At 62.2% G+C, this 20,923-nt stretch overlaps 1 protein-coding gene across 1 annotated transcript; it reads right to left on the bottom strand.

The window, feature by feature from the left end:
- Positions 1-420: 420 nt before the first annotated feature.
- Positions 421-18,559, bottom strand: ADGRD2 (adhesion G protein-coupled receptor D2). The gene is given in 25 exon segments (XM_069472166.1): positions 421-641; positions 1,520-1,550; positions 1,840-1,898; positions 2,448-2,562; positions 2,639-2,683; positions 2,775-2,816; positions 6,371-6,491; positions 7,286-7,401; positions 7,479-7,612; positions 8,213-8,366; positions 8,633-8,735; positions 8,947-9,050; positions 9,785-9,918; positions 9,921-9,939; positions 12,029-12,134; positions 12,493-12,616; positions 13,137-13,271; positions 13,958-14,069; positions 15,167-15,448; positions 15,719-15,804; positions 16,183-16,281; positions 16,605-17,246; positions 17,563-17,775; positions 18,123-18,186; positions 18,524-18,559. Coding segments are annotated over 25 exon segments (3,297 nt in total).
- Positions 18,560-20,923: the final 2,364 nt, after the last annotated feature.

Genomic DNA, 20,923 nt, shown 5'->3' with positions numbered 1-20,923 from the left:
CTGCACTCTGTCTAGAAACCTGGGAGGAAAGTGTGCCCTTTGTGCATGGGTGGCAGAGAACGATGGTGAAGACCCCCACGATGGGGAGGGGGCTGGGGACTGAGGGCTGGGGGAAGACCCTTGGCAGTCCGCTCTCTGAGCCTCAGTTTTCCCTCCTAAGAACACCTGCCTATATGGGAGGTCTCCGTGGGCTTTTAGGAGCGGCAGTGGCAGGCACCCTGAGGGACACAGCTGGCAGCCCCCACTCCCCAAACTTCTTGCTCAGGCCACCTGATTGGGGAGCGGGAGCTAGAAGCGGGGTGAGGGTCTAGGGGGGCCGGGCCAGAGTTGGGGGTCCAGAGGGTGGGGCCGAGGTGGAAGCTGCTCCGTTGCTATGGGCGGCCCTAGCAACGCACCCATTCAGCGGAGACAAAGGCGCTGTCACTTGAGCGCAGAGGCGCCGCTACAGGCTCTTGTTCCCGCAGCCGCGACGCCGCGGGATGGGGGCGGGGCGGGGCCGTGGGCCGGCGGGGGCAGCTCAGGGCCCGGGCAGCGCCTACACCCCACGACCTGCAGGGGGCGCGCCCGGCCCATGTTGCAGAAGGGGAAGCGGAGTCTCCAAGGGACTGAGACACCAGCCAGAGCGAGGGCCAGCTGGGAGCCTGGGGTCACACAGACCTGGGCTCAGACGTGCCCACGCTTACACCCACGGGACTGCGCTGTGCCTCGGTTCGCCATCTGTGGGGCAGGGCCTGACCCCTGCTCTGCCACTGACCCTGGCTAGTTGCTGCTCCTGTCTGTGCCTCAGCCTCATCCAACCAATGGAAGAGAACAGCGGGCCGTTCCCCAGGTCACTGGGTTAGAATGAGCAGGTGCCGGGGCTTTAGCCCGAGCCTGCCCCAGTACCAGCTCGTACACAGGCCTCTTGCCTGGCGCTGGACACAGGTGATTTGAGGCTGGGGAGTGGGTTTAAGATTGTGGGGACTCAGGCTCAGGGAGGCTGGCAGTGTGGAGGGTCCCCATGGTTCCCCTTGGAGACCTCAGTCCTCAGTCCTCTCCTTAAGCAGGGCCTGGAGTGTCCCTGGCTTGCCCAGCTGCCCACAGGCCCCCCTACTATCACACCCCCATCTGCTGTCCAGCTGGGGAAACTGAGGCTTGGAGGAAGGCACTTGCCCCTCACCGGGTCTGGAAGGTCTTTTGGATCACACGGCATCAGGACAGAGGCCCTCAGAGGGAGGCTGGGCTTGGGGGCAGACTGGGGGACAGAGGAAGGCAGGCTTCTCGTTCACTGCCCCCCTGCCCTGGGCAGCACCAGCTCAGGAAGGGGTTCTGCCAACGAACCCCCTAACTATTCCCTACCTGGCCCACTTCCAAGGCCCAGAGTGTGTTAATGGGGGATTTGGGGCACCAGCAAAGAGCAGAGCTGGGGGAGGGAGGCGGGGTGTGGGCGCTTAGAATCGCTTCCATCCTGGTGCAGCGGGGCTGAGGGGCTGTCCAGGCCCAAAGGGGATAGGGGAGCCCCCCGAGATGGGAGCTATACCTGAAGCTTTGAACGCCGTCAGCTCCACAGCCTGAGGACAGAGGGGCCGTCAGGGGGGTGGGCCCCACTCCTGCTGCTCCCCCTTGCCCTGGAGGCCCTTGGCTACCTTGGCCATGACTCCCTCCTCCCTCCCTCCACGATGGCCTTGGCATTCAGTTTCTGCCAGCATGCAGGGCCCCGCAGCCCAGTAACTAAGGAACAGATCCCAGGGAAGCCCCCACTCCAGCCCTCCCCTAGTCCCTGTGGCAGCCCCAACCCTGAGGGCCACTCTGGCTGGCTCCCTGGCAGCGCCCTGTGGGGCCCACCCTGGCCAGCCTCACCGGTCTCTCGGGTTCTGCGATGGAGGAGAAGGCCATGGGGATTCTGGGGCCGCAGGTCCCTGCGGGGGCAAAACACTGGAGTTGGTGAACTTTTGGGAGACTGAGGCAGGAAGCCCTCTCTGCTCTCCGCCCTGGGAGCGGGCCCCTCATGATCAAATGCCATGACAATCCGCTCACAGGTTTACCCCGCAGAAGGGAGATGAGGAAACTGAGGCCTAGAGAGGGAAGGTGACTTGCTCAAGGCACGCGGGGGGTAAGCTGGAGCTACGATTGGAACCCCTGGCCTGGCCTTGAAGTTATTCAACCCATGTCCTGCCTCAGGGCCCCAAACCCCATCCACTCACCTGTCTCTGGGAGTCCCCCAACCCTCTCTGCACAGAGACCCTCCTGTGGGCTGGGCACCAGGGGACCCTGTTTCCCAGCAGTGGGAGGTAACGAGCCCTTTCTAAGCCACTCCCCAAGCCCCAAGGTTGCAGTTTCCTAGGCCTCAATTTCTCTGTCTTTCAGAGGGGCTAATAGGACCTGCCCTTGGCCTCCTAGCTCTGCCTGGGCACTGGGGAAACTGAAGCACTGGGCAGCCTTCGGACTGGAGAGTGATGAGGCCATACCTCTGAGAGCCACGTGTCTTCCAGGGGCAGCCGAGGCTACAGGGCTGCCCTGTGCCACCTCCCAGGGACCTGGGGGCCGAGGGCTGGCCCCCCGGCAGGTGGGGCTGCAGCGGGTCTGAAAGGACAGGGCTTTGGTGCTCGCACCCAGATCTGTGGTGTCTGGGCCTCCCGCCCCACCGCCCCGTGAGCACCTCGGCCGCCTTCTTCTCAGTCATCCTCTGCAGGGCGCTCCGCACCTGGGGGACGGCTGGGGGTCAGGCCTGGGGGGCTGGTGACCCCACTCCACCCCAGGCCACCCCCTCCCGCAGCTGGCATGCCCAGACTCACCTCCCCATTGTAGGCTGCGTAGACCAGGAAGATGTATGGCCCCTGGAGACAGACCCCTTGGGTGGGCAGGTGCCACAGCCTGGGACGCCCCCCCTTCCACAGCTTGGCCTTCTGCCCTGCTTGGGGTCATGGCATCCCCCCAGTGGTCACCATGCCACAGCCTACGTGAGTGCTGAGGAACACAAAGCCCGCCCTGCCCTCCTGCCCCGGCTGGGGAGGGGCCGCTGGGGCATCAACAGGAGAGGGAACAGGAGGGGCCTTGCCCCACTCAGCCCCATCCCTGCAGCCGCTCTGACCTCTGGTCCTCGTGCCACCCCCTGGGCCGGCCCCACCCTCACAGCCTCACCATCCTGTGGGGCTTGGGGATGGGAGGGGGGACACCTTCCTAAAGCTCCAAGGCCAAGTCAGGTCCTGGGACAGCAGACCCGTGAGTGGATTCTCACTGTGCCTCTAGCTGAGTGGCCTTCTCCTCCCTGAACCTCTGTCTCTTCATCTGGAAAGTGGGGATGAGGCCAGGACTTGCCTTCTAAGGGGATGGGAGGGGCTGGGTGGGAAGGACCTAGCACAGTGGCTGGGGCAGAGCTGGCCCCCCTCCCCACGGTGTGGGGACAAGAAGGCCTTGCCACTTACAAAGCAGCTCACATTTGGGGTCTCACTGGACCCTCACAGCAGCTCCCTGGTGTGGGGTTCGTTCTCCCCATTTGATGGAGAGGAACCCTGCAGCCCAGGGTGGGGGACAGGGGAAAGACTCCCAAGCTCCACTGTGACCCACGGGTGGTCCAGCGGCCCAGACTTCCTCAGATTCCTCCTGGGCAGCACAAAAGGCGGCAGCCCCTGCCCTGAGGCTCGGACTGGGCGACACGGGTTGGGGTCGTGGGATTCCCTGAGGCCTTCCAGCCTCCCAGGACTGAAGGCTGGAGCCTCAGAGCCTGACTGTTCCCCCGGTGCCCAGGCACCAACTGAGATGATGCCGCCACCATCCAGCCCCTGAGACAGACTGACACTCGGCCTGTCCTCTGTCTGCAGCCTCCCCAGCCCGTCGCCTTGTACCCACCTCTCAGCACCAAGGCATCTTTCCAAACTCCAACCCAACTACACCAGCACCTGCCCAACACACTTCATGGCTCCTAAGTACCCCTGGGACAAAGCGGGACCTGCACAGCAGCTCTGGGGCCCTGCACACTGGCCCCCACACGCCCTCCTGCCCCGCTTCTCACCAGCCTCCCCCTCGTGTCTCCCGCTTTGAGCCCACCAGCTTCCCTGGCTGGACACATTCCCTCTCCCCGTGCAGCCGGCAGGTCTTAGTGAGAATCCCCCCCTCCAGGAAGTGCCCATTCTGTCCCCCCACGAGTGGCTCCTCTGTCCCCACACTTCCTTGATGGTCCCTTGGTCTCTCAGCCTCAGAGGTACCACACTGTGCTCATGTGGTTTTGATGTCTGTCCCTCAGGCTGAGGACTCCACAGGCGGACTCTTTGCTCCTGTGCATCGAGATAGGCAAAGGGCCAGAGAGGGACCGGGCTGGAGCTGGGAGGTGACACAGAGACAGCAGGTATGACAGAAACAGGAGGAGAAGGGAAAGGCCAGGCCTGGGGAGAATGACCCAGAAAACAGGGCCCTGAGCCTGGGAGGGACACAGGACCATCAGAGGCAGCCCCAGGTCCCCCACCGTCGAGCCACCCACCCATGAGGCCGCCTCTCCCTGCTCTCGCCGGGAGACCTCCCCAGGTAGGGCGGCGGCGGTTGACGGGAGAGGACGAGAGGGGCCACACCTGCTGCGATGGAGAGGCAGAGATGAAAAGATGGGGTGTCAGAGACGGGTGGGGCAGACAGAAAGAATCTCTCAGAGAAAATTCAGAGACAGACAAAGGGCGAGACTCCGAGAGGAAAGAATGAGACGGGAAGGGCGGGAGGCACAGCTGGCGGTGATGGTGGCACTGTCCCCATGGCTGTGCCTCTGCCCACCTGAGGGGCACAAGCAGGGCTGGGGCGCAGCAGGGACCTACCCTGCAATGTGGAGGGGCACCTGGCAAGGAGCTGGAGGGTCACTGTGGTGACACAATGCTGCTGCCCTCTCTGCGCTGCAGGGTGGGGGACATCCCTCACTAGGTCACAGCCGAGAGGGCTGAGCCGGGATGTGTCAGGGGAGGGTGTGCAGCACCCCGGCCCCGCCGCGCAGGCCCAGCAGGTCTCCGAGCATGGCGTTGGGACCCCAGGGCCCCTCTCTGGACAGGACTGTCACCCTCCCTGGCAGGCCCCCTTGCTTTTTCCGTCTCCACACTGGCCTGGCAAAGGTGGCTGAGTCCCAAGGCCAGGGGGAGACGAGCACACAGGCCAGGACGTCCCAGAACCCCACAGCAACACCCCTCCCCCTGCCTGCCTTGTCCCTCACTTATCACTTCATTTCTTCATCTCGGCTGAGGCTGCCTCCCCCTTTCAAAGGGCGGTTCCACAAGAACAGGGCGTCGTTGCTGCCCGGTTGCTGCTGACCCCAGTGCCTAGAGCAGCGCCCGGTGAGCGGGAGGTGGCGCGTGGAGGGAACAGCGCCTGGGCAGGACGCCCCTCCCCGGAGCAAGCCAGGACCCGGCTGCGGCCACGGCTGGCGAGCCCTGGCTGAGGACATAGGCTCTGGTGCCGGACCCCAGCGCTGCTCCTTCCTGTAGGCAGCCTTGGGCAGTGACTTGCCGAGGTCTCAGTTTCCCCACGTGTACACCTCGTTGGGAGTTCTAAATAGGAGCCTGGCCCGGGGCTCAGAGACAGCGCCAGGCATGTGGTCAGCCGCTGCCGCCTCAGCCCCTTCTTTGAGGAAAGATGGAGGGTCCCTAGGAGGGTCCCTAGATGGGTGTGCACCCGATGTCCTGAGCTCTGTCCAGCCCGGGCCCTGGCCCACCCACTGTCCCGGCCCTGAGGGGCCCAGGCTGGGGAGGGCTAGGGGTAGTGGGTGCAGGTGGCGCGAGAGGCCTGGGGGCAGCGCAGGGGACAGGAAGGACCCTCCCTGGGGCTCCCACTCTTTCAGCACTCAGCCTCTTGGCTGTCACCGTCCGTCATGTCTGTGAATCCCTTGGGGACAGAGACCCAGTCGGCCTCATCTCCATGGTTCCAGGACACACGGTGCTCAGGGGCTCCCCTGCAGTCCCACTGTCACTGCCCCACCGGTGGGCTCAGCCCGGGCTCCTCAGCAAACTGCTGTCCTCGCTGACGAGCAGCTCGCCCTGACCCCACGGCCAGCCACAGGCCCGGCGAGGAGAGGGGCTGGTCCCCTGCCCCCCACCTCCTGGGGAGGACTGAAGTGTCTCTGGCACAGCCTGGGGGCTGCAGTTTCAGCTGTTCCCTGAATGTCAGGGCACAGTGAACCCTAACAGTCCCTTTTCTGGGCCTGGGCTTCCTGAACTGCCCCGTGGGCCACACAGTCCTCGCCCCTGAACTGCTTGTGGCTTCGAGGTTGCCTGTTGCCACTCCCGGCCTCACACTCAAAGCCTCTCCTTTTGGTAGAACGTCCCCAGCTCCTGTTGAACGTCTGTCACGATGGAGAGCTCACCCCTGCTCAGTCCCCGACAAACCAGCCACCCCTCTGAGCTGCAGTGTGTGTCAGAGGTACCTGGAAGGCGTTGAGGCCCACGGCGGCATAGGCCCAGGCTGGGCCGCGGTGCACCAGGAGGCCGACCAGCCAGGTCAGGCCCAGGACAGGCAGCAGAACCAGTACGGGCTTCACCGTGGCCCTGTGGGAGGGTGGGCGGGGCTCGGGGGGCCAGTGCGGCCTGGGGAGCCCCCACAGGGCTCCAGGGAGCAGGCCTGGAAGCCAGAGCTGCAGACCGGGGGCCACAGCCAGGCAGGACTTAGGTGTATCCAGAACCTTCTACTGGACTTTTTTGTGCCCTTTTCTAAGACCCAGAGGTGGCATGAAGTAGGGGTGGTGGCACTGGGAAGAGGCGGTCCCGGTCTCAAACCTGGCTGGAAGGAATGGGATGGCAGCTGCCCAGAGGGAGGGCTGAGGCCTGGGCAGTGAGGCCAGGGGGCCTGGGTCAGAAGGGCCCCCCTCCCCCTCCCCCAAGGACCGCTGGGGTTCCCTGGCTTTTCAGGGACCCACTGGCTTGGGCTGCCCTGCCCTTGGTGGAGGACAAGCGGGGAAGAGGAGGGCCAGAGCGGAGCAGGGCTGGGGGAGGAAGGCCAGCACAGGCCCCTCTCTAGCGGGGCGGGGCCCTGGAGAATGATGGGGGTCCATGGAAGGATCTGGGTCCTCACCCTGAACCTGAACTTCTGAGGACGATGACCTTGTCCCTACCAGACTATCAGTGCCTTCCCCCAGGACTGTGGCTGGTGTCCACACCGCCTCACACAGGATCAATGACCATGCCCACACATGACACGCACGGGCACATGCTTACACACACTGACATGCGAGAGCATGTGTGACACATAAGCAGGGACACACGTGCACACAAGTGCTCAGTAGAGCCTCAAGCACAGCCACATGGCCACACCCCTCGACACAGCCTCCCCGCCAGGGCCTCACCATAGCTGCATCCTGACCTGCCGCTGCAGGCCGGGCTGCGGGCTCAGCATGCGGGCACGGCGGCGGGCGCTGGACACGGTGACCATCACCACGCGGACCAGGATGCAGGTATTGGCCTGGAGACCTGGTGTCAGCGGGCGAGAGGCAGTCCCCGTCCCCGCACGGCCCCACCCTCCGGGCCCCCCCAGCTCACAGTCAGCACGAAGAGCACAGGCCCCACGAAGGCCCAGATGGCGTCCGTGTGCACATTGAGCCAGCAGTGTCCAGGGGCCACGTAGTCGTGGGGGAATGCGGCCAGGGTGATGGCCACGATGCCCACAGGCACGCCTGGGGAAGGGAGAGGGGCCTCAGGGCCGTGCCGCCCACTCTCCTCTCCAGGCCCCGGCCCCTGCCGCCCGAGCTGCAGCCACAGCTGCCCCTTAGCAGCAATTGTACTGTAGTGGGGAGGTCCAGGGAGCAGGAGTGGGTGGGCCTGTCACTGTGGGGGTGGCATTGGAGCCATGAGTAGTGTGGGGGTGGGGAGAGCTGAGACTGGACTGAAGGCCAGGGCTGGGCATCTACGGAGAGGGAGGGTGGCAGCTGGTGGGGGTAGCTGGTCACGGACCGGGGGAGACAGCACTGGAGGTGGGGGGCGAGGTTGCTGAAGTGGAGCAGGGTTACGAGGAGCTGGGGTTGGGTAAAGTTAGAGGTTGACAGAACTGGGGAGATTGAACTCGTGTTAGAGATGGGGACTGGGTGGTGCTGGGGACTGGGTACTGGGTGGTGCTAGGTGCTGGTGCGAGGTGCAGCTGGGTGCTGGTGTGCCTGGAGAGGGGAGAGGCGCACTGGGTAGTGCTGGGCGTGGGGCAGCGTTGGATGGCAGCAGCGGCCGTGCCAGGCACAGTTGAGGCCAACAGCACGGGGCGGGGGGGGGACCAGGGGCCTCACCCCAGCCTGCGGCATAGTAGAGCCTCATCCTGGGGCCGGGGCGCATGCTCACGGCCACCACCTTGCTCCACAGCAGTAGTCCCTCCACCAGCATCCAGGAGAACGCAACCAAAAAGAGGAGGTGCATTGCAGCTGTGACAGCCACACATGCCACCTGTAGGGAGGGACCCCCACTGAGGTCAGCCATGGGCCCCATGCCCATGCCTGGCATTGCCAGCGCAAAGAAGCATCTATCAGCAGGTGAGGTCTCTGGGCAGTGCCCTGGGCCCAGATCTACCATTAGAGTCTTTGCTCTCTGGGCCTTGCTCCTTCCCAGGGAAATGGAGCCAAATGAAGATGAGGGGTGGGGGCAATCCAGAAAAGTCCACAGGCATTGCCGGGGTTCCCCTGAGCTCACAAGCCCACCCCCTGGCTGCCCACCTTGTTGGCCTTTGCCCACTCGCTGGCCATGAGGAAGCCCTCGGCAGAGGCCAGGGAGAAGGTGAGGTTCTTGTGGACTGTCGTTCTCTCCGACTTGGGGACCCTGGACAGGCAGAGGACTCGGTTAACCAAGATACCACTGCCAGCCCCCGCAGCCCACCAGGCCCTGCCCCGCCCGGGGCCTCTGTGGAGGTAGACAGAGGCAGGGAGGGCTGCTCCGCAGGGGCCCAGGGGCTGCAGGGATCGGGACGGACAACCCACCCGAGGGGCACGTGCAGGCCAGCAAGGGGCGGGCGGGGCCCCGCGCTCCTCACCCGGCCACCAGGAAGAGCAAGAAGGTGGTGGCCAGGGTGCAGAAGGACACGCCACAGCCCACAAACGAGAGAGTCCTCAGCAGCGACTCCTCCTCGGGGCTCCTCTGTGGGGAAGGACAGAGAGTAACCCCACACCACCCACACCACCCTGACCTGCCCCGGGCCAGACCTCAGCCACTCGGAGATCCCATGAGTCTCATTCGCCCCTGTAGTAAAGCAGAGACGGTGACAGGACCGGTGACAGTACCAGCGGCAGGCCCAGGCCTGCACACAGTAGGCACTTGATAAGCACTTGGTAAGCGGGCATTTGCCTGTCTTTCCCTCCTGCTGGATCTCCCTACACTGGCCCCGCTGGGCCCAGCTTCCACCAAGCCAACTGCTGCCAAGAGCACTCATCTGGAAGCGACCGGCATGCCCCTGTGGAGGGGATCCCGTGTGCCAGCCAGCCACCCGGGGGGAACCACAGATGTGTCCTTAGAAACAGGGCTGTGGATGGATTGTTTATGACATGGAAAACTATCCGTGCTCGGATTTTATAGGCAAAATGCACTGGATCACGTTTTCCTAGCGTGCGCACAGCACTAAGTGACCCCAGCATTCCTGAGGCTCAGGCCCCGCCCAACTTGACCTCTTGGCAAGTGACCACTCAGAGTCCCTTTCCAGCTCCAGTGAGCCCCCCGCCCCTGGTCTCCTCCTAGAGTCTGTCCCCCAGTCTGTCAGTGCTGGCGTCCCTCCGGGGCCTCTCTTGGCCACCCGTGGCTTCAGCTCTTGGCTCTTCCCTTCCTCTCCAGCTGAGAACATCCCCCTGAACACCAGGCCTCCCTGTCCCCGTCCTCACCTGCACGTCATACACCTGCAACAGGACGGCGAAGTTGGTGCTGTGGTTGCAGAAGCAGGCGGCTGAGTCCTGGTACAGGGCGGCCACGGAGCAGCCGGTGGTGGCCCAGGCCCCCCCTGTGTCTGGGCTTGGGGGTGGGGAGGGAACAGGGGGCTCTGAGATGTGGTGGATACGGGGGTGGGGCCAGCGGCAAGCAGGGAGAAGCCTCTCCCCAAAGCCCGGGCACATCGCTGCCCTGCCTCTAACCAGCAGCGTGACCTTGGCCAGTCACTGCCCTCCTGGGCCGGTTTCCCATCTGTAAAATGTGTGTAACGGGCTCAGGACGCAGGGCAGGGCTGATACCGGTGATTGCCATTTGTCCACGTCATTAATTACCAGGCAGCTGTGGCTGTGTTCACTCCCTCAGCTAAAGATCCGGGGAGGGGGCCGGGCCATCCCTGGACCTCCTCCGCCCCTTCAGACGCCCTCGGGCCCTGCCTCGGAGGTATTCAAGTCCAACCCATTTGCCAGATGAGCCTCTTGCTAGGCGCCTCATAGAGTGCCTCCTCCTCCACATACCTCCTATGACAGGGAGCTCACTACCCCCAGGGTAATACCGTCCCCTGTCCCAGCTTGTCCTGGACTCACCCCTGCAAGGCAGATGCTGACTGGAGGCCAAAACCACGCCTGAGTCCTGCCTCATCCCCAGCAGAGTGGATGTCTTAAAAGATCGCCTTATTTAAAAAACCTGGAAAGGGAAACTTACCTGATACTGAAGTTCCAGAAAGCACAGACAGGCTCCACCAGCTTCTGCGGGAAAGCCTGGGGCAGGGAACGGACAGGGCGGGTGCTCGCGGGGGGCATGGGGTGGGGGCCGGCGTGAGCGTGCTCGGGCAGGAGGGTGGAGGGGTCGCCGAGGACGCTCTGTGTTTGAGGGACCGGGGCTTGGCCACCGTGCCTCAGGAGTGACAGGGCGGCAGGGAAGCGAGGGGAGCAGACATCCAGGCTCTCGTGACGGGTGAGACTGAAAGACTCGGAACAAGCTAAAGTGCCGCCCATCGGGAACGGGTGGCAGCCGTGGGTCCTGCCCCCGTGGGATGCTCTGCCTCTGGTGAGGCGGACAAGCAGCCTCTGCCTGCTGACGCGCGGAGCTCTCTGTGACACGCTGTTCAGTAATGAACAAGTTCACGGCGTTATGCACGGTGTAAGCCCATTATGTAAACACATTAAGGCCCGTGACCTTGTGAAAACACACGCACACACAGGGTCTGGGGACAAACACACAGCTACCTTAGCAACGGCCAGGCCTGGGTTTGAGTGTGTTATGGTGAACGTGCTAGCTCTTTTGTAATTAAACGACAACACTATAGATTGGATAAGATGTCATTAAGCAGCGAGGACACATCAGGTGGCCAGTGGCAGCAGCCCCCGTGCAGGCAGGGAAGGCAGCCCGGCTCGGGACAGGGGCCAGTAATGGCAGTGGTCCCTCACCTTGTGTTTGCCAAGCACTTTTTTTTTTTTTTTTTGAGGCAGAATCTCACTCTGTTGCCCAGGCTGGAGTGCAGTGGTGTCATCAAAGCTCACTGCAGCTTCAAACTCCTGGGCTCAAGCAACCCTCCTGCCTCAGCCTCCAGAGTAGCTAGGACTGCAGGCACGTGCCACCACACGTGGTTCATTTTTTATTTTTATAGAGACAGGGGTCTTACTGTGTTGCTCAGGCTGATCTTGAACTCCTAGCCTCAAGTGATCCTCCTGCCTCAGCCTCCCTAAGTGCTGGGATTACAGGCATGAGCCACCACGCCAGGCTACAAGGCTTTTAAATTAGTCCCCTACTGATGGACATTTATTTTATTTTTATTCTTAGGAAGCACGTCGCCATGAAGGCCTGAACGTCTCTGTGCACACACTGCAGCGACGGACTCCGTGGGAACCCCAGTTTTCAGAGTTACACGGACCTAGAATGAAATCCCAGCTCGGCCGCTTACAAGCCAGGGCCAGTCGCGTCACCCCGGCCAAGCTCTGTACGCAGTGAGCAGTGAGCGGTTGGAGCTGAAATGGATGCTGCTTTTCTGAGGCACCTGGCATAAGGTAAGCGCACAATAAATCGCTTCCCGGCCCAGTGCCTGAGGACAACGGGGGTAGCTTGTGGGTGAATTTCGTTTTGTACATTATTAGGCTTTGGTTGTCCAGTGAACAAATACTGGGGGAGAAGGAACCAGGATAAGTGTCCCGGGGTGGCTGTCTCCCAGAAGCGCCACGCAGTACCTGGGCCTGGTGCTGCAGGTGAAAGGTCACGGCCGTGTTGACCTCCCCAGTAACATCCCACACCTCAGAGGAGATGATGGCTGACCCCACCCGGGTGCTTAGGAGCCTGTGGGGAGAAAAAGTCGTGCACGGCTGGGGCGTCTCTTCCAGGCCCCTGTGTCCAAAGCAGTATCAGGGGAAGTCCTATGCTGGGACTGGGGCCCCTGGTTCCAGCCTTGCCTCAGGGGCCTGCTGGTGACTTGGGTACGCCCTGTCCCCGCTGAGCCCCACCACTGAAGCCAGGGCCCCAGACAGGAGCTGAGCACGTCCCACCAGCCACACCTTTGGCAGGCCCGGGGGTGTGTCGGGCAGGGGAGAGGGAGTGGGTGGATCCTGGGCTACTAAGGACCGAGGTGCCCACCACAATGGCCTTCCCTGGGGAGGGGACACAGGCCCTCGCAGCCCCGTGGGTGGGCCCTACTCACCTCTGCACCCTGCCCGCCTCCTCCAAGCTGTCAGAGGCCTGCGGCTCTAGGCCAGGCCCCCGCAGGGTGTGCTGGAAGGTGCGTGAGGTGAACCAGCCGTGGACTACGGAGACTCCAGAGAGGCCTGGCTGAGTGGGAGGGCGAGGGGGACCCAAGATGCTACCCGGGGACTGAGCAAGCACCGCCAGTCAGCCCCAAGAGTAATGCTCTCCCCACTGTACAGATAGGGAAACTGAGGCTCAGAGAGGTTAAATGGCTTCCCAAAGTTCACACAGCTAGTAAGAGTCAGAGTCAGAATTGCAACCAGCCGTAGTCCACGCGCTTAGCCTCACAGCTCCAAATCCCTCTGCCCTGCCCTGAGCCCGCACCCCTGCAGGGCATCGGGGTGCAGTTTCCCTCCACCGCCCGCTTCTGAGGGAAACGTGGGGGTGCAGCAGAGGACACTAAACGAACACCACTATGTGGGGGTGCTTTTAACCTCATACCACACGAGGCAAGTAGTGATGTGTCCATCTTACAGATCAGGAAACTGAGGCACCGAAAGGTGAGGTGACTCAGTCAAAGTAGCACAGCTAGCGACGGTCAGAGCTGAGGGTTGGCCCAGACCTCAACAGGGCTCCGGCCACCCCGTCACCCTCACCCACCTTTCCTGAGCAGCCGTGTCACTTCACTAGCAGGGATGTGGATGTGGCCAGGTCCCTCGGGACGCCCTCCGGGCATCGTGAATACGCAGCCCTCCGTGCTGGCCTCCTGCAAGCGTAGGCTCCGTACCTCCAGGCCTGGGGGTGAGCAGGTGCGGGCAGCCAGGCCTCAGGGGTGGCAGGGCCTGCTCCCCTCTCTCTACTGCAGGGAGGCCCCCGTTCCTGCTCAGAGAGGTTTGGCGCCTTGCCCAGGCCAAACCTGGCTTCTCCAAGTCGAGGGGGAGAGGGTCACTGAGAAGGAGGGGCCCTGGGAGGCAGGACCTGAGTATCGAGGAGCCACCAGAAACCAGTGGGCACCTGAAGGACACAGGTTTGTGCCAGAAGTTTCACCACAGGTGCACCCCCAGCCAATCTACAAACACTCACTGAGCATGTACTTGGGCTGCCCTGGGATGCAGAGACCACCCAGAAACAGCCCTGGCGCTCAGGGAGTGTCAGGCGGAGGGAGACAGTCCCATTATGTAATTAGCACAAATGCAGTAACAGGTATGTTCAAGACGCTGGGGCAACCTAGGAGGCAGAAACTGTCAGGAGAGAGCTAAAAGTGGGGAAGGCTCTCTAGAGGGTGTGATGCTCCAGCAGGGTTCTGAAGGATGTATAGGAGTTTGTTAGGAGGTTGAGAGAGGACATTCTGGATGGGGGGCACAGCATGGGCAAAGACAGGAAATAGGATGAAGTGTCTGCACCAGTGCTCCCAGTGGCCAGGGCTCAGGAGAGGTGTCTGAGCCCAGATGTGAGGGCAGGGGCAGGGGTGGCAGGCTCACCGGCATGTTGGCACTGGATGTGTATTTGGGGCCGCTCTGAGGTCAGCATGGTGCTCAGCAGGGGTGCCAGGCGCTGCACGATGGCCACCAGGGCCATAGGTCCGCCAACCACCTGGGAGGAAGCTGCACGTCAGCTCCCTCTCACATACCACCCCCACTGCCGCCTGCTCTGACCACGGGGTGTACACTCTCAGCGATCTGAGAGGTGGCCCTGCCAGCCTCTTCTGACCTCTCCAGCCCTGTGGCCCAAGCCACCCCATCTTCCAGCCAAACCAAAGGCTCCCAGCGCTCTGTGCCTGCGGGCCTGTTTGCCAGCCAGGGCACACTCTCCAGGCTGGCCCATGCCTCACTCTTCTTCACTGTGACTTGCTGCCAGACCTCTAATAGGTGCTCAACGTTGAGATTCCAAAAGGAAAGCCACAGGGAGTGAGAGCAGGGGAAGCAGGGGAGAACATGCATTCCCAGGACACCTACTCTGCTGGGCAAATCACCCAATTCATCCACTAACTCCTCTCCATTCCCTTAGCAAGGCAGCTGTGATAATCCATTCTCCAGGGTGGAAAACTGAAGTTCAGAGTCAAGTTTTTTCCAGTCTGCCACAGTGCCTCAGATCCCTAATCAATTGTGGGTTTGCACACTTCCCAGGATGGGGAACTCACTACCTGTCCAGGTGAACCATTCTATAGAACCAGCCTCCTGTGTTGTGCCATCTCCTCCCTACGCCTATGTCCTGGTCCCAATTGTGTCCTCTGAGGCCACACGGAGACCATTACTGCTCCTTCAACCCCAGAGATTTGCAGGCAATGTCCATGACTTCTTGTTCCCTTCCATCTCTAGGCTGATCACTCCCAGGCCTACAGCCACTTCTGCCAGGATGAGTTTTCCAACAGCTCCTCCATCTAGATAGCACCTCTCGATGCTCTCCAGAGTATCTGGGCTGTTCAGGCAGACACCGTGGGCTAAGGCTTAAGGTGAGAAGCCCTCCTTACTGATTGGTGGCCTTTAATCATTTTTAACTGCAGAAGCTACTGTCCAAGTGCAATTGCATGTGGAAGTTTAACTTATAAAATAGACAAAAAAGGAGCTTCTCCCAATGGATGGCGAGATGGAGCCCAGAGATGGGTGCTGACTCAACAGCTACACAACGAGCTGGTGGCAAGGCTGGAACCAGAGCCCAGGCCCTGCCCCACCCAGCTGGGCTGGCCTTACCTCCCTGATGGACAGCCACGCGTCAGCCACCTGCTCCTCCAGGACCAGGCTGGCCACAGACATGACACTCTGGCCCAGCTGCTCCCAGGGCCCTGTCAAGGGCTCTGGCTCCCCAGCCCCGAGGGCCGTCACCCTCTTCAGGAAGTGCACAACAGCCAGCAGCGCAGCTGGACCCAGCGGAGCCACCTCCTCAGCCAGGACTCTTTCCAGGATGTCCAGGAATCTGGAGGCCTCGGCCAGGGTCAGGACCCCATGGGCTTCGGAGAGGGGATCTGGGAGGAGCTGTGGGCAGAGGAGCTGCTGACTGCTGGTCTGGCTGTAACGAGGGGACTCCCCAGGGGCCACACTTGGGCTCTGCTGGGGTCTTCTTGTGGGCACTGTTCAAACTTGTCACAAGCCCCCAGCTCTCACAGGCTCCAAAATAGGGAGCACGAGCAACCTTAATTCCTGCAGACACATCAGGTGGGTGTCCCCTTTATAGGTGAGGAAACGGAGGTGCAGCGAGATGACCCATAGTGCCCCCAGACTCTCCAGCCCCTGGGAGGGGCTCACCACAATAGCGTTGGCCAAGGCATTGACTCGGCTGATGACATCCTGGCCGGGCCATGACGGGGCATCCTGTAGCCGCCGGTAGGTCTCTGCAGGAGTGGATGCCAGGCTGGGCCCTGGGCAACACCCCTGCCCAGAGGTGCCAGCCTGCTCAGCGACCCCCACCCACCATGAGCTGCCCAGGGGAGGGAGAGCACCTTGACGGCTGTACGTCTGAGGCCTTACACACGGTGTTCTAGATGGGAAAACTAGGCACAGAATGGCAAAATCACTTGCCCAAGGTCACAAGTTGGGATTCACCCCAGGTCTGTGTCGCCCCACCGCCCTGTGGTCTGGACTCCGTGGAGGGCCTGAAGCTCCAAGTAGATTCTGAATTCTCAGACTTTGCCAACTGCTCACGTCCCCCGCCTTGCCCCCCCAAATTCTACACCGGTTCAGCACAGCGCAGGAGCACAGCCAGCGCACACCTGGCCGGTAGCAGCAGAGGAAGGGCCGCGGCTGCAGGCAGAGCTCGGAGCCCTCGGTGCGAGGTCCCGGGTTCCACGTGGGGCACTCCTCCGAGGGCACTGGCCAGGGCAGGAGAGGTGTCAGGGCTGCCTCCTGGCTCCCCAGCGGTCCTGTGACACACCCTGCATCCCGGACGGGGAACCAGGATGCACCGCCCCGGGGTTAGGAGACGACAAAAAGATGGGTGTTGCAGGCGGCACAGGGCGGGGCATGGCGGCCTGGGAGGGAGCCCACATCAGGCTGTACGGACTGGGCTAACGCGCTTGGGCTCAAGCACCTCAGCCTGGTGAGGGCGTGGCCAGAGTTGGGCGTGGCCAGGTTGGCAAGTGGTGGGCGGGGCCCCGGTGTAAAGGGAAGCCCCGGGGTCGGGGGCGGGCCGTACCCGGACAGAGCAGGCGCACACGCACGGCGGGCAGCAGCGGGGGCGTGACGTCCAGAGCGCCCGGGTCCCAGCGGAAGAGGAGGCCGCCGGGGGGCGGCGCGCAGGCTCGTGCCCGCAGCACCTGCGCGGGGCTCAGCGCCCGGGCCCACAGGTGGAAGTCGGTGAGGTTGCCGCTGAAGGCGTCACGCGCCGAGAAGCCGCCGCCCAGAGAGTCCTGATCCTGGCCCAGCACCAGGATGCCGCCGGGCGGCACCGAGTGGCCCGCGCCCAGCCCTCGCGCCCCGGCGCGCCGCTGCCCGTCCGCGAACAGCGCCCAGCGCCCGCCGCGCTGCTCCCACGTGGCGCACACGTGGTGCCAGCGGCCGTCGGCGCGGAAGGCGGCGAGGAAGGGCGCATGGTGACCGCGCACCACGAGCGCGGCGCGCACGGCGCCGCCCGGCTCGGCGAAGGCGCGCAGCTGCAGCGCGTTGGCCTGCGCTGGCACCGCGAGCGAGAAGAGCGCGGCCGCGTCGGGCGAGGCGGCGTCCCACTGCACGTGCGCGCAGGCCGTCAGCGCCCCCAGCGCGGGCAGGGGTGTCCGCAGCCGCGCCGCCTTGTCCGCCGTCCTCTCGCCGAACACCAGCGCGGCTGTGGTGCGTGCGCCTGCGGGGACACGCGGGCCAGGTCCTCAGTTTCCCCAGCTGCGCACACGGTCCTGCCTCTGACTGCCCTTTGGCGCGGCTGCGGGGCCCCTCCCGGGCTTTGGGGAGCATCCCCACCTCGGGAAGGATAAATGTGGGCTGAAGTTCCCCCAGAAGCCAACCCCCTACTTCTAGTCCACGACAAGGGACCCTGGAGATGCAATGGGGTGTTACTCCAGGCTCATTCCGTAAGTATTGTCACTGTGGGTTCCCATCTCTGAAGATTGCGGGAGTCTCTGTCCCCACTCCTCCCCCCAGGCCCCGGGGCCCACACTCACGCCTCTGTGGAAGTCTCCTCAGAGGAGCCTCTCTTTGGCCCACCCAGATCGGGTCGCGTAGCCGTGGAGCAAGAGCACCATCGGGAGGCTGCAGTGCTAGGTGGCCAAACCGCTGCTCACAGGACTCTTGGGCCTGCCACCAGCTCAGCCACTGTCCGGAGAACTTGCACACCCCACCTGCAGTCTCCACCACTTCGCCAGAGGCCACTGGGGCTGGAGGACAAAAGGAGAGATGATGTGGGAGGGATTTTGTGGACATCTGACCCTTCCCGGGGTGGACAGGGCCAGGGACACTGGGCTTGGAGTCGTTGGTCAGCTGAATCCTGACCATGATGACCTGGTGAGTCCTGTCCCCTTGCAGAGCCCGTTTCCTCATCTGTACAGTGGCAGGAATGAGACGGACGCCAGTGAAGGTTTCGGCTCCTGGCCTGGTGTGGTGGGGGCTGAAGTAAATGTCATTCCTCCCTCCCTTTGCATTCTAGGCCAGGGCACCGCTTGGACCACAGGCGGGCTGAGCTGGGGGAGGGGGAGTCTCCCTGCGGGGAACAGCGCACACCCACCTGTGGCCCAAGGGTTCCTTGATTCACCTGGTGAGTTGGAGGGGGTCCCAGAGACACTCCTGATCTGAGAGAGAAGACAAGTGGGGGCTGGAACAGGTCCTCCGACATGTGCAGTTTTTGAATGCCTACTGTGTGCCCCATGGGGGGGCAGTGGAAGCAGCAGGCTCTGCAGTCAGACCTGGAGTCACATTCGTCCACCCAGAGTATGATTTTGATCAAGTCACTTCACTGCCCTGAGCCTGCTTCCCCCTGTGAGGAATACACAAGCTGGTGGGTGCTTTTACTTGCGTGGGGTTGTCTTGTGTAACCCTTGCAGGGACCTCATGATGTGGGTTCCAAGTGGGGTGGCCACTTGGAACCCTCAAAGCTTTGAGCCCACTGCCCTCCCAGAGCAAAGGTACCAGGAGAGAGAGGACGCAGTAGCACCAGGGGGCCATCTGGATCCAGCACGGGCAGGTGACACAGACTGCAAGCCAGTGTGGACTGAGGAAGAAAAAGAAAGGAAAGGAAAGCAGCTCGGCGTGTTGCCGTGCCCCTCTGACTTCCTCAGGGTCACCTCGCCCTTTGTTTGGTTCCCATACCCCACTGGGCTGGGACCCAACCAGTGGGCCAGGAGCCCAGGATGGGGTGGCCCACCCACTAGGGATGACATTTACTTGCACAAAGGGATGGTCTCCGGGAGCCCCTGCTGGACTGAAGCTGGGAAACGCTGTAGCCCTGGTGAGCTGGGGAGAGGGGAAGGCAGAGCTTGGGGTCCCTGCAGGGGGAAGGGGGCACTCAGGGCCATTTGGCTGCCTTTGCTCTTTGAGGTCCCCATTTGGCATTCAAGACTCAGCTTCGTCAGTCTTCTGCTGAGCCCCGGGCCTCACCTGTTCCCCTGTTCCTCCATGCAGCCACCTTTTCCCCTACTCCCCAGGCTGTGTCCCTTCTCCAGACCTTTGGCCATGCTGTCCCTCCTGCCTGGACTGGCCTCCCAGCCTCTCGTGGCACCTCCTTCAAAATTAGCTTGAGGTCGCCATCCACCCAACACTGATGGTGAGTCTGCCACAGCCAGGCGCTGCGCTAAGCTGGGGATACGCTACTCATGTGATTTGGGGGTCACTCCTGACAACCTAGGGGGCTCTGCTCCAGCTCTGGCCACGCACAAATGTGTTGGGAAAACGCTGTATGCCACTAGCTGGCCTTCTGCCACCTGGGAGTCTGGAGCCATCTCCAGTGATAATTCACTTTCTCCTCTTCTAGACACAGCATGAAAATCAAACAGGCCCCAGAATGGGAGGACTTGGAGGTTCACACTTTTTCGACTCCAAAAAGCACCAATTTATTGTCACTTTTCCCCTCTTTACACAGCACCTGCATCCAGCCCAGGTGGGCGGGGAATTGCAGGAGGCCGGTCCAGGGCTGAGGCGGTGCCTGGCATGTGCTGGCGCATAGTTTGGGCTGAGTAAATGCTGACCCGCTCTCTCCCTTGTACACGTTTGCCTGCATTTGCCCCCTCAAGCCCCTTGGCGCCCACCTTTCTTGCTCACCAAACACGTTGACACCGGAGAGAGAAGGGAAGTTTGGCCGCCACCGTGCATCCCTCCTCGAGAGGGGCCGATGGGCCTGGGACAGGGGCCTCACCTCCCCTGCTGGTCCCTCCCCTGTTCCCAGCCCCAGGTCCTCACCCGCTTTGCCTGGCCTGGCGCCTGCGGCTGGTTCGCCGTCTGCGAGGTGTCTGCGGGGACAGGGAAGCAGCTACTGGCTCCCTGCTCTCTGGCTTCTCAGACCAGTCTGGCGGGGCGATGCTAGGAGACCCCGCCCCTCGGCCCTGCCCTTCCGAGCCTGAGACCCGCCTCCCGGTGAGTGGCAGGGGACCTTTAGTTCCTGGACCCATCCGTTGACACCACCTCCCCCCAACGCAAGGGTAAAGTCACCCCGTTAGAAGGGGCTACGTTGTGAAACTTGGCTCCAAAGTAAACTTGTGGAGGCTGAAGGATCCCTGGGCCTGCCTGTCCCGTTAGAGGCCAGGATGGTGGGGGAGGGGCTCTCAGTACCTGGCCTACCACTGAACTGGCCGCCCACCTCCTCCCCTTGACCGTCGACTTGCTGCCCTGAGGCGAGGAAGGCCTGTCATACCCATTTTCCAGATGACGACTGAGAGCTCTCACCCCAAGTTAGGCACTTGGTCCATGGCTGAGTCTGGTCTTGAACGTGATCTCTGGGTCTTCATCTGGCCATTCCAAAGGTAATGTAGGGAGGGGAGAGAGGGCAGAGCTGGGGCCAGGGGTGCAGGGGGATGCAGAGGCGAAGGTCCCCCATGGAAGCATGCGCAGGAACTGGGGGTACACCTTCCTGGCCTCAACAGCAGGGGTTCCTGGTGGGAGGGAGGTTAGACTGAGTGACCCCAGGGCCAAGGCTTTGGGGTTAGACGGATCTATCCAAGTTCATGTTGACTCTGGCCTGAGGCGCATTACTGAATTTCTCTAAGCCTCAGTTTCCCCATCTGTAACATGTGGATGGTAAATGCTGCATAACTCATAGGGTTGCTGTGAAATTTAAATGACTTTGACTCAGTATGTACCAAGCTCGTAGCTTGTACACGATGCCTGGCACACAGTCCATTTCGCTTTCTTGTTGAAACTTGTTTTTTCCAGTTTTTTTATTGTGGTAAAATACACATAGCATAAAATTTACCATCTTACGTTTTATTTTTAAAAGAACGAGGGGAATCATAGCGGACGATATGTTGGTGTTTAGTGTGCTGTTCTTTCAGCTTTTCTCTGGGGCTGAGAATTTTCACAATAAACATTGGGACATAA

The sequence above is a fragment of the Eulemur rufifrons genome, chromosome 7 (assembly GCF_041146395.1).
Source record: "Eulemur rufifrons isolate Redbay chromosome 7, OSU_ERuf_1, whole genome shotgun sequence".
Lineage (NCBI taxonomy): Eukaryota > Metazoa > Chordata > Mammalia > Primates > Lemuridae > Eulemur > Eulemur rufifrons.
This window is presented reverse-complemented; position numbering and strand designations above follow the sequence as displayed.